This window comes from Rhipicephalus microplus, chromosome 1, assembly GCF_043290135.1.
Source record: "Rhipicephalus microplus isolate Deutch F79 chromosome 1, USDA_Rmic, whole genome shotgun sequence".
Taxonomy (NCBI): Eukaryota; Metazoa; Arthropoda; class Arachnida; order Ixodida; family Ixodidae; genus Rhipicephalus; species Rhipicephalus microplus.
In genome coordinates this window covers 135,617,202-135,644,887 of record NC_134700.1, presented here as the reverse complement: position 1 = coordinate 135,644,887, position 27,686 = coordinate 135,617,202, and the positions used below count along the sequence as shown (strand labels likewise).

Genomic DNA, 27,686 nt, shown 5'->3' with positions numbered 1-27,686 from the left:
AAACGTGCTGCGTCCACTACACAAGTCAATTCACAAGCATTATTTCTGCAACTTGAAGCAAGAAGAGAGAGAAACAACTTCATTTAAGAGAAAACAATTTACAGAGGAATGGTGGTCAGGCAGTGCCTTGCCGCCACCACCTCAGCTCGCTGTATGACCCGGAGCTGTACTTCTAGGCTCGTATCGCAGAGTACACTTTCCCACACCTCGGACGAAGAAGTGGTCAAGAGATCAGGCGGGGGTGAATCGTCACTACAGTCCTATAGTATATGAGAGGGGGAGGTGACGGAGCCACACTTTGAGCAATGCGGACTGAACATATCGGGGTAAATGTGTGCGTATATGAGACCGAGTTCGCTTGTAGGCCGTGCCATGTAATTTCTTGTGGTGTCGTGAGTTTGGGATGCGGCGGTGGTTTTCTTCGACGTTCCAGGCGATAGTGCTGAGCAATTCCGTCATAGGGTACGAGACGCTCGCTGATGTTATCTGTGTTCATTGCGGGGCCAACCGATCAGTTGACGAATTCTCGAGCTTGTTGGTGGGCGGCCTCGTTCCCTGGATTCCTTGAGTGCTCCGGGATACAGACGAGAGATATGAAAGGTGGATCCTCGTCTTCGAGATAGGTGAGGGACTGAAGGAGTCGTAAGGTACTGGGAGCAACGGTACCACGAGCGAAATTGGAGAAAGCAGTTTTCGAGTCGCTAAGGATCCTAGTGAACCCAGAGGAAACCGCGAGAGCTATGGCCGCTTCCTCGGCTTCGGCGGGGTAGAGGAAACGGACAGAGCCGGCTACTCGTAAGATTGCGTCGGTGTTGAGGGCGGTGCGAGTAGTTTTTACGCTAAGTGCGTACGCGCTTGCTTGAGAGGAGTAGCGGCCGCGTCCACGTAAGCCGCATCGCACCGCGAGGCGTATGCGTCGTGAAAGGCTTGGGCTCGTGCCCACCGGTCTACCATCGCGGGCTCTTGGAACCATGTTTTTGGGCAGTGATTTGATGAGAAAACGTCGACGCAAAATCAGAGATAAAGAAACCGGGTCTGTGCCTGATGGCCAGGCAGTGAGTCATATGCGAGCGAGTATCCAGCGGCCGGTGTTGCTAGCGCGAAGTCTATAAATCTGTGCTGTGCGGTGCACTTTGATGAGTTCGTCCACAGTGTTGCGGATGCCAAATTTTGTATATGTGAAACGGCCACGGGCGCATCATCAGTGTGGCATGTAGTCATGTTGTTACATGACACGCATGTCGTGATTATCATGTTTGTATGTGTCATTCACCTGGGTCGTCCATTCGCGTCACGTAAAACCAAGCTTTGTACATGTGAAGCTAGCGAAACAGCCACCAGCACAACATGAGCGTAGAATGTAGTCATGTTGTTACATGACACGCATCTTATGATTATCATGTTTGCACTAGTATTATACCATCTTCATCCATTCACGTCCCGTAATACCATATTTGGTATATGTGACACTAGCGAAACGGCCACGAGGCCGCGCCGCGGTGGTTAAGTGGCTAAGGTACTCGGCTGCTGACCCAAAGGTCGCGGGATCGCATCCCGGATGCGGCGGCTGCATTTCCGATGGAAGCGGAAGTATTGTAGGCCCGTGTGCTCAGATTTTGGTGCACGTTGAAGAACCGCAAGTGGTCGAAATTTCCGGAGCCCTCCACTACGGCGTCTCTCATAATCATATGGTGGTTTTTGGATGTTAAACCCCACATATCAATCAATCGAACGGCCACGAGCGCATTATGAGCGTGGCATGTAGTCATGCTGTTACATGACACGCATATCATAATTTTCCTGTTAGGGTCTGCCGCTTGTGCTCGCCATACAATCATGCCATACCACACCAGTTTTGCGACATGCCATGGGAACGAAGCCACTGCAAGAGCTGCAGGACCATGAAATGTAAATCACGGCATTCATACCATACATGTCATGATTTTCATGTTACGACTAGTCAAATTTGTTATTCACACAGTCCTTTAATGCTATACCCAGTTTGGTATCGATACCATTATTGAGCGGACAGGAGAGCAAAAAGTCCTAGGAAGCTAGATAGATAGATAGATAGATAGATAGATAGATAGATAGATAGATAGATAGATAGATAGATAGATAGATAGATAGATAGATAGATAGATAGATGGATAGATAGATAGATAGATAGATAGATAGATAGATAGATAGATAGATAGAGAGATAGATAGATAGATAGATAGATAGATAGATAGATAGATAGATAGATAGATAGATAGATAGATAGATAGATAGATAAAGCTCAAAGTCGCTGAAGTTCGCTAAAGAATGCTTCAGATAAAAAAAAGAAAGTGAATATGGCACGTGCTGGTAAATATAGATAGTTTTCTATCAACGGCTCATAACCAACGGCAGTTGGACACAGCTCTGCTACTAATATACTAGTACAATAAATTAGAACACAAGCTGGACACATTAGGTTTGAGCAAACGAAATTTGATGACCAAGTTATGTGAATATATGACCGATAAATGCCATAATTATTATTGCAAAAGTCTTGCGTACAAGAATGTGGGCAGAAGTAGTGCAACTGAACAGGCACAGAATATTTACAATTTTCGTCACACATACTGAAGAATGCTACGAAGTATCAGTGACAAAGAAATCTGTGCTTTTCATGTCGACATGATCCCGCTACACAAAGAAAGGAAAATTACTTCATTTTACTCATGCATGCTGCTGATTACTATGATTTTGTCAAAACAAGGAAGGAAGGAAGGAAGGAAGGAAGGAAGGAAGGAAGGAAGGAAGAAAGGAAGGTTGGAAGGAATTAAGGAAGGAAGGAAGGAAGGCGGAAGGACAGGCTCGTTGGCCAGTTCCAAGACAATATTACTGCTGTGAGAATGAAAACGGTGTTCCAAATGTTTGAAGGTATCGAAATAGGAAGAACGAAAGCATGTAGTTATTGGCAACAACCACTGGAAGGGTGAGTACTTGGTACGACGCAGTGTGGTTCCCTCATGTGCGACACCAAGCAGGAGGAGGAGAATGATTGAAAGAGGAAGGCCAAGGAGGTTAGCTAGTTCTCAGACCAGATTTTGATACTGTGCTAGGGAAGGGGATAAGGAAATAAAAGATGAGAAAAAAGAGACGTTGAAGAAGAGAAAAAAAAAGAAGGGCGAGAGTACGATCTACGACGCTGCTTACAGCCTGTATATAAGACCACTTTCCCGCCAGAAGCGCAACAACGCTCCCAGTGCCTTGCGTGCCGAGGACCATCTCGGCCAGTGTCTTAATACCCTTTCTTCCCACATTTGGCGAATGTCTAGTCTATCTGAAGCTTTCGACAGTTCTTTTCTTGGCGCACTGCAGTGAGGACACTCGCACAGAATATGGTAGAATGTCTCCGCGCAGCTACAGTTGTCGCATGTCGGGCTGCTGGCCATTCTGATTCGAAGTGAATAAGCATTCGTAAAGGCCACCCCAATCCACAGACAGCACAAAAGTGTCTCCTCAGCTCTCTTTATTCCTGATGGAAGACAAAGCTGTACGTGTGGGTCCAATTTACGAAGGTGGACGTTGGTGACATCAATATTTATAATAAACGTATAGCGCACCTATCCTAGGGTGCAAGGTGGTGTATGTGGAAGGGTATCAGCATTTATTATGGGATTGCGTGAACGTAGAGCAGGTGACGCTGTATTTCTGTGTGATACATGTACCCCTGTCCAGCTGCACATATTCGAGCTGCTTTTCGTAGCGGTGAATTCTTCGTCTGCCTTTGTTGTTAATTGGTCTTTGAGACTGTAAAACTAGGCCCTGCTGGTAAACTGAGAGTAGAGTGCAAGTTTTCTTCGTTCTTTTCCTTGTGCTTTGTTCTTTGTCTTTCTCTTTGTTCATTTTCTAATTATCCTTTCTCTGTGTTGCCATAGTTGTTCATTGCAAAGCTTCTACTATGTTCTTTGAAGATGAAATAAATAGTCCGTTCTACAGTTGCCACCCATAAAAAGTATATTGGAGTGTTTACGTGTAGAAACAATGATGCAGTTATAAGGGCGGTCATATAGGAAGGTACTCATATATTATTGTGTCATTCAAACATTACTTAAAATGGCCCTGCGACACTTTTTGAACTGCCTTATTTAGCATTAGAACACACGTACCGATGATTAATGAGACGAATGCAATAAGAATGAGGGAAATCGGTGCACGGACAAAGAAGTTATGTGTCCTCAAAGTTCACAACCTCAGCAGACGACGAGGAAAAGCGTTTCCTTTCGGATTTCACTCGCCTGCTGACGTCGAAAGTCACAGTGTGCGTCTCATAAATACATTTTGGAAATGTCACCTCATGGTGGTTTTCACACAATACCTCACTACCACTTTTTTTGACGGCGTCGTTAGCATGGTTACTATGAACCACGTGCGTAGATTGGAACCTTGAAAGACGCTCCCATGGTCACTGTGTAGAATGCGCACATACTCTTTGGGCAGGGTTACTTCTCAACTTGCATGCAAAACTCGTTCTACGTCAATGCCGGGGCCCACCGCCCATCGCATTGTTGGCTCGCTAAAAACTGGGCATGCCTTTCCATCTTTAGTTGCTTGCTGGCGTACCATAGCCTCGGTCGCAGGCTGTGTTGTGTTTGCTGTTCTACAAATGCATCATTCCGAAACAGGAATGATTTCTTTCTGAGAAAGTACAAAAAAGGTTCTTGGTGTTTTTAGCATTCGCTCGTACGACCTAGCTACCACCATATGAATATTGCACGCTATTTCTCGCGTTCAGCCAATCAAAAGTAAACGGTATTCACATCACATGACATTACGTCACTTCCCATAACGAAAATAGCCTATGTGTGTCGTCACACTCTGAAACCAAGGTAGTTTCTCCCGTGAATTAGAATTATAACAGCGTCGATTTCGGCGTTGCCATTCGCGGAACGATATCGGCGCGTTCCAGAGCGCCTGAAGAACAAATGAAAAATACATGCTCAAATAGTGTAGCAGGGCCTCTTTATAACTTTATAATTTTATATTATAATTATAGACAAACACTAGATTTAGGCGCACCACCAACACTCATGCATTGGTGGCGCACCATCCATTCTGGGCTCCCCCAATATGGTGAGGCGCATTTTTAGGCGCATCACTAATAATCAAGTATCATTGGTGCGCCCCAATATTCGCAGTATTTGCTTTTTGATGGACAATGCTGCCTAGTATGAAAGCATCCAACAGATCAAGGAGGGTGGGTGTTAAGCAAAGAGTGCAACTTTCGCTCGGGTGGCTAAATCGAAACAGACAGACGCACAGACAGAGCAACAGTCACAGACCAAACTTTCTGCAGTAAGGCATACCAAGAAAGACAAATATTTTTAAAAAATACTGCAAGACTGAAGTCGAGGGGAAGAATTTTCCCAGGCCGTTACCAGTATTTGTTGCAATCAGAATTTCACTATCTGCCTCTGAAACGGTGAAACGTGCGTAGGGTAATTAGCGTTGTATAGCGTACACTTTGGGAGGGAGTTGTTGTGGGACATATTTCTCCTCATAACAATATCACGCAATTGTGATCTATCATTCATGTGGGTTTACTTCGGCTTTATAAACAATTTGAATTTTCATGAGAAACATTTTCTTCGTGTGTTCGTTCTCACGCTTAGGGACAACGATTCCTTAGCGGAAAAGCAAAATATGTTCATAGGCTAAGGTCTCACAGTGGTGACTGTACGGGTACACTTAAGGGAACGCTTTAGGATTTAAAAAATCTATATAAACATCCAACAAATTGAACCTAGTACAAAATAGAAACGCATTCAATCAAGCAACTATCAAGGAAAACAATTCAAAACTGAAAGTGGGTTGTCTCAGAATACTCAAGCCAACCGGATCCTCTAGCTTACCAGGGCCTGTTGCTGCACTTGGTCAGTATTTGACACGGTCGCCTCCCACTTGTTCAAACGTAAAGGCAACCTGCAACACTTTCCTGAGTAATCATCAAATGACATCAGTATATGATTGCACTGTTTTCTGGATTGACAGCTGTCGAAAGCTTCTCTTATCCGAGAAGCGTGTGATCAGTTATAGGAGTTAGTCGCACGCCCCATGTAAAGAGGGTCTCGAAAACACAGCCATGGCCCGTATAGGGCCCACCTACCTGTTTCAACCGGCATGAGGCTTCCGAAAGAATTAAGTTCTGATACATTACTATATAACACTCGCATAATTTTATTGCCTGTTAAGCTTAAGACAGGACTCCTCTCGAGCGTTTTTTTTTTCATTGAAAAGCCCAGCCTGGCCATCATACGCTAAAAATTTGAAAATTACCGTAGAACGAAAGTTGGTAGGTTTCAAAATATATCAGTCCAGATTAGAGTCATTCTGGTGCTGAACTTGAACTGATGGCACAACCATTAAGACAGAGAACAAGAAGAGAAGTATGACACCGACAAGCGCGCACTCGCCACTGAATTGAATTCTTCTGAAAGCATCACACCAAACGTTCAGCAGTAATGCTTCGTAAACAGGTCCTAAAAGCAATGAAAAGATACCTGTGGAAACAAGTCCCAAAACTTGCAGCTCAAAGCTCTCTTTAACTGCAGTTGACGAGGATTTATTTCGAACCATCTGCAAAATAGCAGTATACTATCGCTCTCTTCACATTCTTTCAATGGGCAGAATGAAATGGCGAAAATTCTTTCTGGACGCGAAGGTCATTCATCCTGCAGAGATGGATTTGGTTATTTGCGAAAAGAATATCTAAAAACTGAAGTCTGTCACCAGCGGGAAGCTCATGAGCAAACTTAATCACTTGTCCAAAAGTTTTGAAAGTGTCTTTGGCGTTGATTGATTGATATGAGAATTTTACGTCCTAAAACCATCATGTGATTATCAGAGACGCCGTAGTGGAGGGCTCCGGCAATCTAGACCACCTGAGGGGTTCTTCAACGTGCACCGGAATTTGAGCACATGGGCCTGCAGCATTTTCGCCTATATCGAAAAACAGGAGCCGCTGCCGGGATCCGATCCCGAGACCTGCGGGTCAGCATGCGAGTACCTTAGCCCCTAGACGACCGCGGCAGGGCGTGTATTTGACGTGAGCTACACACTCTGAGTAATCGCTACTTAGTAGAACACTAAAGCACTCTGCGCGGACACGTCATGGCACCTCCCGGTTGCCGCGGTAATCATGCAGCTTGCTGATACCAAATTATCCCATAGCCATAAGCCAAATTAGTGAGTCAATGGCGCTCATGAAATCTTTTACTGATAGGAAAGTGAGCGATTAATAACTCAATTTGAAACTTAATATTCAGTTCTATGCTGTGTGCAGCGCTATGTTCGGTTTACATAGTGAAGGAAGCCTGGAGCACTGATCGGCAGCCTTTTCTAATCCTGTCCAACAAGCAATGAGGAGTCCTTTAAACAGAAAAAAAAAGCCAACTAGTACACTAAGATTAGGAGATGGTATTCTTATAAATGATCTGGTAATGTACCCCTTGTGTCATACTAATATAACCATTCATAATGTTTTTGGCAATTCGACAAGAAAATTAACATAGATAAGCTGAGGTAAACGTGAGCGAAGAGAAATGGAAGCAGGCAGCCTCTTCGCTACAGTTATCTAGGGTGTCTTTTATAATGTTCAATATAATGGGCATGCAGCTCGTAGGCAGGACAACCACTGCTCATTCAGGGTGACTGACTGGATTCCAACAGAAAGCAAGTGGGAGAGGAGAGGAGGAGGAGTGGGAGAGGAGGAGACAGAAAGTTAGAAGGGTAGATGAAATCAGGAAGTTTGCAGCTATAAAGTGGCAGCAGCAAGCACAGAACCGTGTTGACTAGCGAAACATGGGAGAAGCCTTTGTCCTGCAGTGGGGGTAATCAGGCTGATGATTATCATTACCACGATTAAAATGGTGATGATGATGATGATATTGTACTAAAAGCACCTTGTATAAGTAATAAACAATGTATTGTACTTCTTTATTACAATAAAAAACAAAGAAAAAGGATATTCGTGTAAGTGTAGTAGGTGTGGGGCACTTTGTGAAGGTGCCCTTAGATACGCATCCTCGTGAAGATTACACATGGTTGGGCAAGATTAATTGTCTTACTTGTTATAATAAAGCAGGAAATTCTCGCTGTTTTTTAATACAAGCGTTGAAGAATCAACCCAGTTTTCGTCGTTTCGTGCGAGGAGGCAAAAAAAAGTTCTTCGTCTCAATGGTAGAGAAAATCTTACAACTGAAGCTTGATGCCATATGGTTCAATCAGGTAGCACAATGCGTATGTTGGTGGTTACTTTAGCCAGAATACACGTGATAGCACATATAGGCTAAACGGGAGGTAACAGGTGCTGCACAACTGATGCGACACTGCGCTCTCATACGTTCACTTGGGCTGATCCGCGTTGACCCCCGCATTCACCCGCGCTAATTGGGGCAATCCACGTGCGTGTAGCCAACACTGGTATAACCAGAAGAAAGCCGACGTGGGGGGGGGGGGGGGGGGAGAATCGGGGACGTATAAACTCCCCTCAGCCAAGAAGTTTTTCCATTTCGCATATGCATATGGACAGCACACACCCAAACGCACGCAGAGACTTATATAAGGTATGATTAAACCCACGCGAAAACAATTCAACCAACTCCACTTCGCACAGATTAAAGAAACAGGGGAGAAGGTGGACTTGCCTTGGTCAAGCTATCGCCTATTCTTGCTATCGTTAAACAAGTCCTTCGGATATGTTGTACCACTGCCTTTTATAAAACGTTCAAGTTAATCTTTGAGGTTGTGTGTATAGCTTTATTCTATCTTGACCATACCTCTCCACTGGTTTACAGAAAAGCTTTCACTTATGATGCACGTCAATGGCAACGCAATAGGCACGTGAAAGTCAACCGGCATATTCTCCACCTGTGTACATTGTCACACGTAAGCCCGTTCCCCGTCGCGATGACGCTCGCGTCGGCGGTTTTGTTGTTGGAGTAACTAGTAAGCTTGTCCAATCTGAGAGTGCAAATATCTCAGAAACAGGACGATACAACAGCGTTATATGCGAACAAAATCATTGTTTTTCGCCATTTCAGCTTGTTTTGTTATTTTCGTCATAACTACTGCGCACACCATCAGTGCCCGCGCACTCTTGTTCCTCTTGTTGTCTCGTAGCCGGCCCGCTGCAATAGTTTTCTTTTTTTCGTATTCAGTGGAGAATCGGGCAATATCGGAACTGACACCCACTTCTGTAAACATACGCTTGAAATAAAACACGTGATGCGTTACGCACACAATGCATAGAAAAGACACACAATGCATAGAAAAGTTTTGTGGCTAACACTATTTGCCCCTAAACAGCCCGTATTTCAATTTAACGATTCAACAGGAGGGAAGTGTAACCACCTTATATAGTATAGTAAGCTAAGGATCCGGTAAAACAGCGAAGAAGTGAGACTATTTATACTGAAAGTTGTCTTTGTCTTGTGAAAATAATTGCATCTCAAATCAAGAACTTCAAATTTTGCGTAACAGCTCTCACTTGGTAAGAAATTCCCTCATCCATCGCATATGAAAAAGAAGACAACCACAAAAAAAAAGCTCTCCACTTACGCTTTGTGACGATGCCTGACCAGTCAAGCAAAAATGGGCCATCCGAGTATTCATATAGCAGGGTTTCGCACAGTGCCAGTAAACACTCTGGGGAGGCCGATAACTAGCGAAGATGCGTAGCCAGTAATTTGCTATAGGTGTCGTTGGCTGGTGTGCAGAGCTTATCGCTCTCTATATTAGATTATCCGTAATGCTATAAATCGTGAAATGTTTTTAGGAGCTCGCTCGGCAAGCTTCTGATGTTGGTACTTAGCATCACAAGCTTGGCACGTAGTCCGGTGGCGTAGGCAGCCAGTGCATACGCCAGTGTTCGTGGTGTACATTTCTCCATTCGCCGCTCAAGGCAGTGATTCCGACAATGATCACTTGTTGGTGCGCCACCATTCAGAGCATTAGAGAGCCTTCATGCGGTCGCGTACATAAAGGCTTCCTAAAACGTGTTGGTGTTAGATGGCCCCCGCAGTCGCCTCCTCACGCTTTTGTCCACTTCGTTCTCATCGCTTCGTAGGCACGGCAGCACGTCGCATGTGTTACACAAAGGTTCCAATATCCCCCCAAGCCCGTTCACATTCCTGCCTCAAGCCCATTGAACAACGCCTAATAGCTTCACGTCTATTGTATATGAGCGTTAACCACTTCACTCGCGGCAGCGAACAGTCTGACATAAAGGGGCAAGTGGTTAGCGTGCCGACCGACGTGGCAGACACCGTGCAGTGCTGGCCATGGAAAATGCTTGACATCGCTGCCTTCGACGTACTGTACACATCATGCGCCGGCTTGTCAACAAACATTTCTACAGAAATGGTCTCACCAAGAAAAACCATGCACCTCCAAAGAAGCTCCTCTAACATCATTCACTTGGTAGATATCACGGTGACTTTTTAAAATACATGGCAGAGAGATGACACACAATTTTGATGGATGAGACCGAAGGGCTTAGAAGTTTCATGAAAGGTACAGACAGTTACAGAAAGCTTCCTTTGAATGTAGCTCATGCTCATAGAACCTTTTCTATTTCAGCAGCATTCGGTCTTTCACCAGGACATCCATCATCTTGACTGGCTTGCCACATGCGCTCATAATTCTGTGCATTATCTTGAAGAGCCACTCGGGCAGTATGCACGCTTTCAAAGCATTCTCCGTTTCGGGACGCTTTAGTGGACCCGAGGACAATTTGGTTTGCCTAGTTTCCATGGCACGTTCATTTACATCCACGGACCTTTCTTGATTATTACAGAAAGACGAGTATTGGGGCTTGTTCTAATTGTCTGGCACATACCAGCGCGAGGTATGTGCCAGATAAAAAACGAGAATTAACGCCGCAGAATTTGCGAAACAAAAAATTCTTTTATCTTAATCTACCAGCTGGAAAAATATATCTGTGTTTTTCACACAGTGCGTTAACTGCGTTCTTCCCTTCTCAATATTCAAAACCAGCTGAGGCTGTTAGATCACTCAGATGCAGCAGAGTCGCAACGAGCAGCATCAAGGAAGCGCAGCCTTGGAGATTAGTGCCTGCACTGCACTCGGAGTCAATAATGGTCCTGCGGATGTTCCTCGGTAAAGGAAAAGCCTAAGGAAGATTACCGGCATGTCAACGAGAGCTATATATATACTGAAGCAATATAAATGACGAGTAAGCGTGGCTGTAATGTATAGTTTCTGTTTTATTGCTTATAAAGAACTATCATTCTTAACAATAACTTAACTCACGCGCTAACTCTAAGAAGGCCGGGATGATGAAATAAAGATGTCGGCGTTGGTTTTTCTAGCTATACAGACGTCATGTGGTTCAAGCAGTCGCATATAAAGGAATTCATTAGAAATAAAGTAAACTGAATTTTATCTCCCAATAAAAAATAATCAATAAACACATTAAAAAACACCCGTACTCTTAACATTAGGCTGGTTTGGAGCCACAAGAAATGTTTACGGATATACATATACAAAACTCTGATTTGAACTGTTTACTTTTTTTTATTTCCAGGTAGTGACCACACGCTTCAATGAGACTAAAAACAATAATACGGGGAGTTATATAGTGTTCTCGGGTAACCAGACGCTTTTTACATTGTTTTATATAGGCTGGCATATTTTCTGCTAAAGAAACTAACTCTACGCATTGGTGTTCTGGCATGCACATTTTTTGAAAGTGGCTCAAAGACGTTGCCAGCATCATATCCTCCTGCGCTGAGCCGGGAGGAAACAAATAGTGAACTAGGGAGACTGTTGTTTTTCAGAAATTTATAAACTACAGTTGTAGTTTTACAGTCTACGAGCAAGCTAAGAGGCATCATTTGGAGTTTGTTAAAGAGCGGTTTGAAGAAGCGGCATAACTTGAGCACAACAAAACTTACAATACTCGCTTCTGCAACGCTACCAGTGGCTTTAAGTAAGGATCATACGTATGTCCTCATGGTCCAATGCAGCATAAGAACTGACCATGAAAAAAACGCAAAATATATCTTCCATAAAGTTGGTGCATAAAAAAATGTCTACTTTTAAATATCACTAAGCAAACACGGCTGAGCCTTTTACATAACGACTCAGTATGCATTTTCAATTTAAATTCTGGTCAATTGAAGGACCTATATATGTGTGTTTCGCCACATATGTGACACTATTCACGTATTCAATAGGTTCACCCTTGCCTCGCCACGGTGGTTTAGTGGCTAAGGTACTCGGCTGCTGACTCGCAGATCGGGGGATCGAATCCCGGCTGCGGCGGCTGCATTACCGATGGAGGCGGAAATGTTGTAAGGCTGTGCGCTCAGATTCGGGTGCACGTTAAAGAAGCCCAGGTGGTGAAATTTTTTGCAGCCCTCCTTTACGACATCTCTCATAATCATATGGTGGTTTTGGGACGTTAAGCCCCACAATCAATCAATCCATAGGTTCACCCTATATCTGTAGCACACATGCGTCGAAACTGTTACTTTGTGCCAACAATGAAGAAGCGTATAATTTGTCTTTTTTTCGTTTAAATACATTCATATCTTTGCCAGCTAAACGACAGCTTTCCTCGTAGACTCATGTGTGCAAATGAGTACACTGTCTTCAGCGTACATGACTGGACCAAAATGTGCATATACGCAGCAAAACTTCAAAATTGAAAATTTTGGTGGTGGGGAGAGGAGGTTGAAGTCTCCGCCCCTAATCATTTCCCCCTTGGCTACGTCCAAGACGGAAATGGGGATTCAGGGTCCCGTGGCCAACGGCCATACAAAACGAAATTCCTATGTTTCTTACAAGATGAAAAGTTCGCCCTCCTTCAACCACCTTGTTTCAATCGCACCATGCTTCTAGTTGAAGATGAAGCTGTTTCCGAACGTAAGTACTCTCTTCATCTATAACCACCACTGTTTTCATTAAGAGGACACGATAAACAATAATATCAAATATATAATTTTTTTCTTTTTGATTTATTTGAAATGTGCAGCCATTTATCAGTTAGAATTGGTCATTTGTTTGTCTTATTAGATATTTTTTCTGAAAATGACATAAATCAAACCTTTTTCGGGGGCCTACCAAGCTGCCATGCTTACGTAGGAAGGAATTTCGGGCAGTTGAAGCGCCTAGCAATATGAAGAAGCTACAGTTTGCAAGCTGGAGAGCACTTGGCAGATTCTGAAAAGAATAGGCACGCAACTGTGAATACGAAATAAAGCAGAGGCATAAACCTTTCTGTCGGAAAATCTATATCTGGTCGGCACTGTTATGGTGGTGTCATCATTGGCTGCCCCGCCGCGGTGGTCTAGTGGCTAAGGTACTCAGCTGCTGACCCACAGGTCGCGGGTTCGTATCCCGGCTGCGGCGGCTGCATTTCCGATGGAGGCGGAAATGTTGTAGGCCCGTGTGCTCAGATTTGGGTGCACGTGTAAGAACCCCAGGTGGTCGAAATTTCCGGAGCCCTCCACTACGGCTTCTCTCATAATCAAATGATTGTTTTGGGACGGTAAACCCCACATATCAATCATCATTCGCAAGCACCAATATATTAGGCTTGGGTCATTAAAAGAAATAGAACCAGCTTGAATGACACGAGAAAAGCCACACCTGATCCACATATTTTCACATGGCAACAAAGGATACCAACCAATCTAACAGCCTTTGCTAGAAGAACGCCGAAACATGACGTAAATTCAACGAATCCCACTTGAATGGTGAACCATTTGTTCATGAAGAACAGCTTCCAGCATATGTTATTGAGGCTGTTAAGTCAAATTATCTGGAACTAACTCATCCACAATTACTTGCTAAATGCCTCCATGGGAACCATGTGGGAGCTCGGTCCAAAAGCAATGTTTCCCTCGTGAACCAAACACTATAAATATGCACTCCAATGCTGTATACACTTCTATGGGTGGCAACATAACCCGTGAAGTTGTCCTGAACTAGTTTGGAATTTCGGCAGGGCACTGCACAGTGCAAGGCCTAAGTACTCTCGAACTGCGTAGAAAGTGCTGTGCTGACACGACTTCATTGCAGGCCACAAAAGAGGCTCGCCAGGCAAGTTGTTTCATTAAAAAAAAGAAAAAAAATTATTTGGTGATGAGTATCTGGCAGGTGCCTATTGAACGGATCCGTCAGTTTGCTGTTGTCTCGTTGTATTTTTGAAGTACTGCATATTTTCGGCTTTAAAAGCGGTTATCTTCAAACATGTTTTTCTTTGAACTTATGTTCTTTTATCTCAACAACCACAGTATCTAGAAATATAGTTCTCAGCCAATAATTATATAACAAAAAAGTAAATATACTGAAGCAGAATTATTGTTGTATAAAAAAGTTCTCTTCTGCAACATGACATCTAAAAAGTATTATCAAGTTGTAATTAGATATCTAGAGTAAAAAATGATAAAAAATGAGCATGACAGGTTTCAGTGCTAAATTCGCTTCAGTAAGAAAAGGAAGAACTCATGATCACAAATATAGTAAAATAATTAGTGTAACTGTTATGGTTATGGAGAAAAGGGTACATAAATGTCACCTAAAATACATGTTGGGTATAGGGCTTACTTACTCTGTTCCCTCAAAGAGATGGTTGACGACAGAAAAAAGGGTAAGTGGAGCTTCATTTAATAATAAACCGATAGAACTTCCCGCTGCATATTGAAACACACACACACACACACACACACACACACACACACACACACACACACACACAAGCTAGCATGTTTCCCGCACCGGAATGAAATCCCCGCACAGATGGCGCCACGGTTCCAGCGCTAGTTCGTGGGACCCGGTGCCTGTTGGTCGTGTTCTTTCGTTCTTTCACACTCTCTATCAAAGTGCTGCCCTCCCACGGCATTGCACGTTAGGTGCGCTGTGCGTTAAAGACCCACGACGCCGGCGCGAACTCGAACTACACGCGCGCACTTGTTCGTTGTTGTACACCGCGTTGCGAAGGGCAGAGGAAGAGGGGTGCTCCGTCAGAGGAGAATCGCGCACAATAGTCGGCGCGCGCTCGCAGCGCGGGTCAGAGTGGAGGCTGCGGTCATCCGACTCGGAGGCCATCACATCGTCTCGTGCGCGCTCTTTTTCCGAATGCCGCTTACGGGAAGACGTCGGCGTCTGCTTTATCATCCTCTTCATTTGAACAACGATCACGAGTCTACAAGACAGTGAGGTGTAAAGCGCAACTCTAAGTGTAGGACTGGGCAAAGTTTAGAATTATCTGGGACGATTTCTCCAGGTGAAAGAAAAAAAGAAGACGACGAAAAGTGACCGCAAGTCCTGTTGTTTGATGTGCCGATGCCGTTAGTGGTGCTCCATTCCAGGAGAGTAAAGCCATCTTGCTCGTTTTTTGCTATATGACCTGTGATGCTTGCTTCGCGCAAACGCGGATTCATAATAACCACAGTAACACTCATCCGTTATACCGGAGCATCGGATATCGTGTTTGTCTAGTGAGGTTTATACCTTTACGCTGGATGAATATTATAAACGGCACCACCCATCACAATCTTGGGGGAGTTTGGAGATAACTGAAGCAACACCATACGTTAGCAAGTTGTTCGAAGTACTTGCTCCTACTTGCTCCCAGCCTCGTGTTGTAATATCAGTTTCGCAAGAATCACGATGGCACCGGAAGCGAGGCGCATCTGAAAGTCGAGCGCATCTGATCCAACGGAGCAGAATTGCAAAATGGCACGTGTGTTTCTGTGTGTGATCGAAACGCGCACTGAGTCGTGAATACTCAAGTATTGCCTTTGTGCGTTGGCACAGCGCCTGAAGTTTTCGTTCGTGTTTCGCAACAAATAAGTTCATAATTAACTCGGTGTTCCAAAACTAATTGAACCAAACTGCTATGAGCTTTCACCTACTCCTTATATTCTGTTGAAATGCTTGTTAGGGAGTCGAGTATTCCAGAACTCTACGATGAATTGATCGTGGCGTGCGTAGTCGGCTGACTTTCGGTAAGCCAGCAAAGCATATCGCTTGTTGGGTCGTTTTTGTTTTGCCGGCACATGCAATTCCAGTCCGTCTCGTACATCGCCGTGTAAGTTCTACGTATATCGACGAAAAGAAGTTTCATGCTCCGGTTCTGTATGCACTTGTGTGGAACTAAATCTTGCAGCTTCGAGTAAAAAAAAAAGAAACAGGAAACTTTGCGCATCCCTTGAGGCACATGTGCAATTTGGTGTCACCTGGCCAAGGACTCAGAATAGGTCCACGCCTCGTGCTGCATAGTTTCCAGCTGCTGTTCCTGTTGTGCGTGCCCCGTAGTGTGACATCATCACAGGTGAGTTTGGCTTGCTGTTTTCGTTTCCTTTTTGTTTAGTTTCTTGGCTAACCATTATGAAGCTTCAATATGCATGCGTCATTTCTACGAGAGTATCATTTAAAAAAAAAGAAAGACAGCTGTCCTGGCGCTCTCACTACAGACCAGAGCGTGTGTCCCCAAAGTACTCCATACGCTAAGAATTTTCGTAATAGTTTTTTTTTTCTGAAAATCACGAAACGAAATATATAATTAGCCGATCATTCTCAGTGATGGGGAAATACAATCTTGAGAGAAAAGGTCTGAGAATCAGCCCCAGAATATTTCTCTCCCGTGCTAGCGTCCTTTGATACAGGCCACAAGTCGCGTGGGTTGTGCTGCCGGCCTGTCATTTCAGCAATTTTGCCGAGAGTGTTGGATCGCCATCGGCCGTGGTGAACAAGAGCTCGTACTTTCTGCACTTGTCACGCAGAAAGGTGATAAACGATTAAAAAATAAACATGCTTGCGCTAAACATGGGTGCCAGCTTACAAAAAAGAAACTCTCGCTCAATCTCTAAAGGCAGTCGTTCTCAAGTACTCAGTGTGAATGATCAGAAGCTCCGCTTATGATGTTTTCTATCACAATTCGCTCATAATTTCTAGTAAAAACAATTCAAACATGAGTCGCTTTCGTCTGTGAGGGGAATCGTTGCCCGAACAATCGCATGATAAAGATGGAATACGGGCTCTAGTACATAGGTAAATGTCACTCATTGTCGAGTGGCTCGAGTTGCCTTTAGGAAAATTATCGACCACAACTTTGTGCATTTGCTGGCCATTCAGTTGAACTCTACCCAGCATTGTCACTAATGGTCGCAAGAAAATGCGGCGACATGATGTGGCAACTTTGTCAACGTTGTGTCCTCTAAGCACATGGACTTGCTGTTTTCTTTGTCATTATGACATGGGAATTTGCGTGTGAATTGATGAGGCTGTACGTATCAAAAATAATGCCGTCAAAATGATACAAAAAAGAAACTCAGGATTGAAAAATGAGCTTTCAGCTGAAAACTTATAATAAAAATTATAGTTATTCGGTTATTGCCAGAGCGCACTTCTTTGGAATTTTTCCTAAATTGACCCGCTGCGCTCTCCTCATGGCTCTAGTGCTCGACTGCTGACACAAAGGTCGTGAGATCTAATTTTCTACCACGGCTGTCGTATTGCGATGGAAGCGAATTGCTTGATGACCCGATTCTGAGATTAAGGTGCTCGTGAAATAACCCGACCTGGTAGAAATTTTTGAAGCCCTCCGGTGTCTCTCTTATAGTCACATCCTGGCTTAAACCTAAAATTCGCACCGATGTATTTCTATCGTTTAGTTGTAGTACGTAAATGTTTTCTTAACGTAACGTGACAGCGTTGGTCCTTGAATAAACTCCACGGCAAGCCCGAGTCTGTGGTGAATATTGCTTACATATATGCGATATTGCCAAAGTACGCTAGACCGGGTAATATATTTGTGTCTGCATGCATGGCCCCAATAAACGGCCAGTCCGGATCTGCCCATTTGTACGCTAAACGTGATAACAGCACTAGACCGCAAGTCTTTAAATGCACATTTATAGCATTTCCACTGAGCGATAAGTATCTGGAGCTTACAACAAGCCAACGCTTGCGGAATACTACGCGCGAGTGAGCTCAATTAGCGTCCACGAACGGGCAAGGCATTTAAAATATTGCCAGATAAGTGCTGAATGTCAAACGACTCCCAGGCGGCAGCGACGTAAATCTGCAGTGAAGCGATCCACGAGGATTCACAAATGCAAAGCGGTAAGAAAACGGGGAAGTAGCCGTAACGCTTCGATAAGCACAGTTGTGAAGGGGAGGGAAAATGCAGATTACCTGCAAACGCGGCTAGACGTGTGGAAGCTCCGTCGGTTCCACATGTGACACTAATTAATTCGAGTGAAGCCTGTTACGACTCGCAGATTACGGTGGTCGTGTTGTACGCGACAAAAAATTAGCATGGCTTGCACACTAGGTGTAATGGTAAAGAGACAGCATAGCTGATGGGCACCTATGTCTTGTACTAAAGCTCGCTGTTTTGTATTTTTTTTTAGATTTCTTCCACTATTTTTTTTCATTCTCTCTTTGATCTTGTGTCCTCTGCTTATTTCTATTTCTTTATTTCGCACACTTTCTCCTTCTCTCGCTTACTTCCTGCTTTGAGTCCTTTTCCATCTTTCCTTATATCTGCTTCTTTTCCGGTATTCAATACCTGTTTCTTTTCCTCTCTCGCCCGTTCTATGTTATGTTCTACGCTCTCTCATCATCCCTCATTCTTCCTCCTCCTCACGAGCCCAGCGCTCCCCTTCCCGCCCATTCTTCGCCGCCTTGCCTCACTGTACAATACCAGGCTGAGCTGTACTCTACTAGCGTGTCTGGATAGCCGAGGGGTTAGAACACTCGCCTTTGAATCGGGAATACGACAGTTCGTTGGCATCCTCGCGAGGAGGAATATTTTTGTCTAGTCTAGAATTTTGATCTCTCTGTTTGCGTACTCGTTCTTTCACCAATCCAAGTTATTGCGGAAGACGCTGGGGAAAGAGGCGCACCAGTCCTGAGAGCAAATATTAGGACGTAGATAGCGCGTGCCGGCACATGCTGGTGATTCATGTATTTCTGTTTCCCTTTGGTAAAAGTTTATTATATACTGGAGCGCAACAAACACATGGATACATTGTCTGCACAACAGGCACAATAACATAAACTAATGACTAAGCACAATGAACATGAAAACTTGTAACGTAATGTCCAAGCCCATAGCGTGTTCATAACACGTGCTACTAAGGACTAAGATACAGTAAGATACACTAAGGACTAAGATACACTTTACACAATATGCATACTATACATGACATTGTATGTGCAGAGTATACGAGACCTACTGAAAATGTCAGCAATTATGCACGAAAGATGTCATAGCATAGCAAGTGCGAGATTAGACGACACCGGCTAGGATATTAAGTCATTTTCGATGGTTGCGTGACGTCACACCTTGTGTCCGTGCGGGCATGGTGTTCTGGTATTCCGGAGTGTTGCGCTTGCTTCTACTTGTGTTGTAAGAGTCTGTGATGGAGGCAAAGTGCAATGTTTCGTCTTTGGGAAGCTTTCTCGGGAACAAGTGAAGAATTCTCCCCGTAGCTTCACTCTTGTAAGAAACCATACGACACCAAATAATATGTAAACCTGCGTGTGCAAAAAAAGGTACTTTTAAAAATGCGCGAATCATAATACACACTATGCGTAGAGATAGGCTTCGAAGAGCTGTTCCGTCAAAATTATTCATTAGGAGATACGCACGAAATCGCCACCAACAATAAAAAAAACGCCACAGTGATATATCACTGTGAAGTTTCACGCCTATAGGCGTGAAACCACCTTCGGAGGCGGGTTTGGTATCTGCAACGAAGGACATTGAATTTTTGTTTTTCCATGCTTATGTTTTGTTTCTTGCATCGAATATTGAGAATGTCATTTTTATTGTCACAATAGCTTGCTGCATAACACCCTTGGAATCAGAGGACGGTTGCACATATTAACATGTAGAAAACAAATCTCAGAGACCAAATCGAACATAGTTTATCTAGATTGCAATAAAAAAATTCTTAGATATGTTTAGTGTCATTTTTTGGGTTCATTGACAGCAAGTTGAGTATTGAGGCAGTGCGCTCTGTGGTCAAGCTCTTCTAAATCGTGTTAATAGTGAAAAGAGCCATATTAACCACCTTTAATGTCTTTCTTCTGCATAGTCTGTGGAGTTGCATTTACACTGCTTGCAGATGGCACCGGTTACCACAGAGGCAGTCTTTTCTCTGATGTTCACGTTCCAAATGAATTTAAGGCATAGGTGTGACCATTTCAATCAGTCGTGAGTATATAGCACCTTTTTTGGAGCTGCAGCTTCTGAGGTGATGGACCATTCTTAATTTTCTAGATTTGTAATCATTGTTGCACTATATTTAGTATATTTATGAAAAACTTGGTTAACTGACTGACAGCTACACCTTTTAATCTGAATTATTGGTCAGCTCCCTTTTGCGAAATATTTTAGTGACCTTTGCGCTCTAATGTAAAGGACACAACGGAAACACTGAAATTCCTGAACAAGACTTCATGTCTCTTTGTGTCACGCCGTTGTCATATTTGAACCCGTATCCCCTTCCCAATCAAAGTTTCGCGTTTTTCCTCTCTAAGCCTCAGAGTTACGTTAAATGACACAAATACATTGCTCGGCGAGGGCCCGCAGCCGGCGTAGTTACCTGTTTATTCGCACTACAAGACAAAATGTATATATATTTCACAGAGCGACAATTACCCAAAGCGCTCATGATATGCGTGCGCATGCTTATTTGTTACGACAACATGGTTTTTTACCCCAGTATTCAGCATATAACAATCTCGTGTTACAGAACTACTACCCCCTTCATTCGGGCCAGCGGAACACCGAGATGGTTTTAAATCGAAAGGGAATGATATAGTCAAAACCAATGCTTTTACAGCTTTCTAGTTGGAAAGGAGTGATTATTAAACTAAGCATTTAAAAGGTAACGTAATGCGACAATTCTAGTGCCTTAGAAAACACCTAGATTTAATAAAAAGGCACTAAATCTACAGAAGAATTAAAAAATCTCTAAATATATGGATACATATCCTGTCGGGTATCACTGCGTGAAATGCCCTCGTGGGATAGCTTGAAGCCAAGCATTTCTCTCCACGTCCAACAGAAAAAAGCATGGCTGTCGGACACTTGGCATGATGTAGCACGCGGAGAAAGGAGGATGTTTAGAAAAAGTGTTTAACGATTATCTAGAGAAAGTGCTCAACGATTTAGAGTACTTGGTACTATACTATGAGAGAGAATAAAGCCGTCACGTGGGTCTCACACTCCCTGAGACCTCGCAAAATTTGTGTTTGGAAAACTTTGATTTACGTTAAAAAGAATTCGTTAACGATTTAGAGCACTCGGCGATCTACTATGGGAGAGCTGAAACCTGTCCTTTTGGTCTTTCCACCATTGTTATATGATGTTGGCTTGAACACCTTCACCATTCAAAAACATCGGCGCCAGAAAGCGCGAAGAAATGCGGCCTCCATGGGTGCGTCGGTCACATGTCTACTTGTGCGCGCTATTTTCTACGAACTCACACTATTTCAAATGGGGGCTTCCCGGCGATCACCGTTGCTATTATAGTAATTCAATTTTTTTATTGAGGCGATTGGTCATATCATGCTACCGCCTTTCACGTTTGCCTCGGTAAACTTTTCCCTGCATGGACGTTGCGCATGCTTGTAGCAACTGAAGTGCGGTGCTCTGAAGTAGGTGAATGAAGCTCCGGTTCCTGGCAATGATAAATGAAGCATTAAAGTGGGAGCATTACGTATCGACAAAAAAAGAAAAAAAACAAAAATAAATGGCAGCATATCCACGTAGTGAATGATGGAAAGTGGGGCGAAGCATTCGTCCTTCCGTTGGTTCTTGCTTCCGTCCGTCCATGCGTCAAGCTGTGTAACCGTCCATGCGTCCATCCGCCCATCCATGCGTGCGTCTGTTCATGCGTCCGTCCCTGCGTTCTTTCATGCATCCGCCCCTGCGTCCGTTCATGCGTCCATTCATGCATCTGTCTGTGTGCCCGTTCGTCCACCTATTCAACACTCCGAATACCACCATCTCGCATCTTTTCATCATATATTCCCCATACAGAAGCACCGCGATGCAGCCGACATTCCAAGGACTGAACGAGAGGAGGCAGACGCACACTTTCTTATGGCTTGCACTTCGTGTCTACATCCCACCTTTAACCACCTCGAGTTCATTCACGGTATATACTAGTTCATTGTATTCATGTCACTGCGGCTGAAGGCTCACTAAAGCTTTCTAAAAATAAGGAAGTTACAACCAGCGAGTATAACGTAGCAAGCCTTTCGTGTCAGATAGTGCTCAATATACATGCCAATGACTGCTAATATGGATCGCAGCGTGCGCGATAACTGAAAGCCGAACGCTCCTGTCTCTCATTCTCTATTAACAGCCATTGGCATGTACATTAAGCACTATTTTTTATTGTTCAACAACGCACAGAAGAAATCAATCTCTCACCAGCACCGTCTTAGAGGTCAAAATTTTATACGTGTTACACACTACAACGGCTACGAGGAACGAACAGATGCCGCTATCAGGAGCTTCGGCCCTAAAAGCGATTATTGCGCATATCTGAGGCACCATCATAACACGTCAATATTTTGTATGTGTGCCTTTGTACTAGAAAAGGCGTACATAAGTAATTCTAAGGACCGTAGCGTTTATCACGCTACGCTGATAATGAAACGCTTGCACGAATAGGCAAGTGTTTCCAACGCGTGTTCTCTTGTAGTTGCTTCCTTGTCGGCGAGAACTTACCCGCTGTTAATACTCGGACGAGATAATTTCACCGAAGGTGTCGCGCTGGCCCTAGAGTGTTCAGCCCCGTTCCATTACTTTCGGAGCGCCCCGACACGCGCGCTGGGCAGCTCACACGCTTACCGAGCCGGAGGGAGAGTCGCGCTTTCTACTTTACATGTGGTTGTGAACAAGAGAGGAGAATTTGCCCAGTCAATATGGCCGGCTTCCGGCTTCACCACGGCTTGACAACGAGGGACGTCAAGGCCTCTCCTAAGTTTGTTTGTTTTTTATTCCTTTCTTCATGCGCACGACACTGCGCAACACGCAACGATAGAAACACCGCGCCCAGTGAATGTGGCCGCCTAGGTGTCAGTTCCTACATACTTTTCACGTAGCGTGCCGGCTCAGCCGGCTGGGCATGCCCTCTTCTATCTTTTCTTTTTCCGTGCTTCGTCACGAAAAGAAGGAGACGCAGTGTTGCCTGGTTATCGTAGCGGGGCGAAATGCAGCATGTCGCATTTCGTGCCGTTTGCCGTCGATCCCCGCTGACGGACGCTGGTCGCGCCTGGCGTTAGACTATATAGAGTTCCCACGCTTTGCTGACGTAACGTCGTTGTGCCCAGCGTGCGCGCGAGTCAACGTTACATTGGAGTATATTGGGCCCTTCATGATGCGCTTGCGACCGTTTCGCTGGCTCCAAATATACCAAATTTGGTGTTACCTGACGTTACTGCAAGACGAAATATATGACTGGTGCAAACATGATAATTTTGACACACGTTTCATGTATTAACTTTGCAACATACCACGCTTATAGCGTTCTCGCGGCCGTTTCGCTAGCCCTTCTTGTGTGTGTTTTCGTTTTCTTATGAGTGCGCGTGCGTTTTTTTTTTCTCTATCTACCTCCTCTTCCTTGCCCCTACTTCCCCGTCCCCAGCACTGCCTAGCAAACCAGATGCTAATATCTGGTTAACGTCCCGGCCTTTCCTTTCTCACTCTCTCTCTCTCTCACACACACATATACTAAATTTGGTATCACGTGACGTGAATAGATGACGAAGGTAAACGACACATCCAAACATGATAATCATGACATTGAAGTCATACACAGCATCGTTTACCTCCACCTTGTAATGTTGTGCTGATTTTAAAGTGACACATCAACATTTCTTATTCGTGCTATGCATATCATTGATTCCCTCTTTACGTGGGATTTGACATTTTTAATTATAGTTCTTGATTATGCAATGTTAATCGCATAACAGTAACAAAATCAAAATATGCGGAAGAAACATGGTGGCAGTTACCACTGAATAACTCAACGCCAGCGTGTTCTTTCGGAAGGACAGAACAAGAGAAAATGGTGATAATAAGCGTAGTACTAACTTTAGATGTGAATGCATTGGAAGGCTGACTGCGTAGGAACCGGTTATCCAATGCAATGAAAGTTATATTGAATTCACGAACAAAGAAAAAAAGACAAACGTATATTCAATGCTATTATGCCTGTGCACACAATTTCTTTTCAACGAGAATATACTAACCGTTTAAAGCCTGCTGACAACTTTTCTCTTAGCAGTGCAGAGTGTGTGCAAAAAGAGAAGTCAAGTGATATTGCTTTGATCAGAATTGTGATCAAATTTTCTGTTCGATAGCAACGCTACCAACATGAGCTAAATCAGATAGGTAATTATTGCACATTTGTCACTGTTTCACGTCCGGAAACCACGATATGATTATGAGAGATAATCCAGTGGAAGGCTCAGTGAAGTTCAACCTTTTCACGTTTTTTAACGTATACCTAATCCTAAGTACACGTCCTTCAAGCTTTTTTGCCTCCATAGAAAGGCGGGTGCAACAGCCGGAATGCGATCCCGCAACCTGCGGGAAGGTAGTCGAGCACGATAAGAACTAGACCACTGTGGCAGGTAGATAAATAGTATTGCTCGCATTGCAATTAATAATAGACGTTACTGGTTGTATGATTTCCGTATTTTGATGTGTTTCTCCAGTTTTTGTATCTAACATAATTTCTCTCATCACAGCTGAATTCGCTTGAAGAGTGGGCAAGTGCCCAGTGACGGTTATGTCATCAACTGGGTAATCTCTTCACATAAGTGCAGATGTTTCATGGGTATAAGTATTATAAGTTGTGAAACTTGTTGCGTGGATGAAGACATTCTAGGACCGAGAATAAATATGCGATTGTCCATTCACGTGCTAATTGTGCATCGTTTTGAAGCGATTGAGAACCTCAAGACGCAAATTATCATGGAGAACACCTTCTAGAGCTTCATAAGTAATAATAAGTGAAAAAAACTGGCCAACGTGGAAAGCGCAGCGCAGTCAAAGGGCAAGCTCGATGAGCTGCATTTATACAACGCATTTTATACTGTATTGGTGCTATTGACGCAAAGACGCTTGAAAAGTACCAACTATGCCCTTAGAACATAATTTCAGTCAAGTTCGTAAAATTCTACTACGCCATTATTCGTCATTCTTTAGAAAAGCAAGGTAGCCGCTACGCTTCTGTGAGGCCTTATGTGCAGTTTCTTCATGCCGTGGCTCATGACAAATGAAGAATTTCGGCTGAGCCTCTCCTAATCGGTCGTGCACTTTAAATACCACACTTGCTGCGCAATACGTATATTTTGTCACGCCTCGTTACAGAATTCGCATTGTGCGATGCCTGAATGGTATATTCTAGTGTTCTACAATGTCCTATTACGTATGTTAACGTGGTTGTTTCCCAACATAGAGCCTGTATATAGTCTTTCTGCGAAGGGCTTTCGGGCGCTGGCATAACTCAACGGTAGAATATAAAGCCACTAAAACTTCGCAAAGTAGCGACGTATGTATTTATACTAGCACCTCCTCTCTTTTCGCCTCCACAGACCTCTCCGAGGCAAGAACCGCGTCGGTATTGGCCAGATGCCGTCACGCGGGACCACACTCGCAGTGTTCGTTTCTTTACAGTCGCTCTAGACAACCATCTTTGCTCTCGAGGCGTGGAAGCCTTGGGGCAGAGCGCATATGTTTTGGCGGATGCAAACTTGTCCTTCCTTATGCGCTGTGCTGTTAAATTCTTCTCACCTAGGAATGACATCGCTCCTAGTTGCCACGGGTGGTTGATGCGCCTTCTGATGCCAGAACAAGTCTAGTGACGGCCGAAAACCTTCTATGATACCACCCGTTAAACGAATCGAGTTGCGACATAAGACATGTTTCTATAAAATCGGCAGTGAAAACTTCAAGTCAATATTTTCGAGTCCTCTTTGCTATGTAAGTTGCACGCCTCTCACTATAAGTATTGTTCGATGTTTGCCCAATTCAATGCTTGCTCTAACACAGTACGCAAGTCCCAGTTACTTGTGCAGGACGTCGCAATATCTCAATAATGTTTGAGAAACACTTCTGCGGTGGCTGTTTTTTTGTCAACAACACATGCTTATATGAGTGTTTTGCCTGTCGTTACGCGATGACTGGTTTGAGTTGGCGGTACTGGTTTGTGCACTTAGCATGCACGCGTAAATGGATGGACGGATTAAAAACTTTATTGGAGTCCTGAATGATTTCGCCCCAGGTATCAGGGGAAAGATCGTGGGCTGCTCCCACGTACAGACCGGGAGGCATATATAACTTCACCGCCGCGTCGTGGGTCTTTGGGACAGCCTTAAGTAGTTGCGGAGGACCGGGCTCTTGAGCATGAAATTAAAGAGATTTTTCAAAAAGTTGCTTAAATTCGTGATCATCAAACTTCAGATTTTTCGCACTGCTGTTTTGAATAAATAAAACTTGAGATCAGCAACCCACATTAGGATTGGTGCTTTCCGTTGGTTTTTGTTGCGTGTTCGTATATATCAAAGTAAATTACTCTCTGTGGCTTTTTTACGTTGACCAATCAGCCGGGAGACTCACAAATGCCAAGGCAGCTATTGAAACGTGCATCCTTCGTGCCAGCACGTGCGTGCATCACTTGAAAACTTCACACATAGCTGCCATTTTACGTGATAGTTTATTTGCGATTTCGTGTGGTGGTTTATATTCTCGACTAGAGCTCTCGCGAAGAAATAACGTATGGTAGAACGCTAGTTCATTCATACGCAAGCTCATTCTTTTTAGCTCTATAGTTGTATGTGAGATACGTCCGCAAGGCCCACCTTCCAAATTTGATTGGCGCGCCTAACCACATCACAAAACAACCACAGCTGTTCGAATGCATCAATCGTAAAGGGTGTACGCCTTCAACACTTTATTAAAGTGAAAGCTTTATACGCCTCACCAAACGCTGAAATTGGCCATAGGTGACATCACCGTCTCGCGTCGACATCGTTCACACGAGTTGTTCCTTCCGCTGGACTTTAGTGATTGTGAATGCTCTGTGCACATATGTATAGCTTATATACGATCAATCTTGCACCACCTAAGCGCTCAGCAAGGTGTCTCTTCGGGTGTTATCGCGCCAGCTAATAAAAAGATAAGCCTTAGCAACCGAACATGCGCGTTTTAACGATGCTATTTACAGTGTGAAAATTACTAGGAGATGCGCTAAAGGATGGGCGAAAAAAAACGGGGGTTAACACTAACAATCGCATTTTACGTTTAAAAACATGAATCTTAAGGAGTGGTGCGCACAAAATTAACACCCAGTCACTGCAACTCCGAGTGACTCAATCGAGGCCTTAACAGAGCTGTCATGGGCCAACGTTACACTCGTTAGGATAATCATAGGATCGGTTAGACAGCTGGCGCGAATGCTCTCAGTGCGCTGCATGCCGAGCAAGCTTTCTCGCCATAGAGTGTTACTCCATGCTCTCGTCACGAAAGAGCGTCTGCTACACAGGAGGAAGTTAGGGGGTGCCGTGTTCGAAAAGATAGTGCGAAGAGGCTGTTGCACTGGCCGTACTCAATGGTCGAAAACACGGCAGATAATTAATCAGTCACT

At 44.1% G+C, this 27,686-nt stretch overlaps 1 protein-coding gene across 1 annotated transcript in view; it reads left to right on the top strand.

Moving 5' to 3' along the window:
• The first annotated feature begins 15,939 nt into the window (after window positions 1-15,939).
• LOC119177851 (diuretic hormone receptor) overlaps window positions 15,940-27,686 on the top strand; it is a 247,169-nt gene continuing 235,422 nt past the window's right edge. Inside the window, exon 1 of the mRNA XM_075887402.1 lies at window positions 15,940-16,336. Within this exon, the coding sequence (XP_075743517.1) occupies window positions 16,223-16,336 (114 nt within the window). The 5' untranslated portion in view covers window positions 15,940-16,222. The remainder of the gene's footprint in view (window positions 16,337-27,686) is intronic.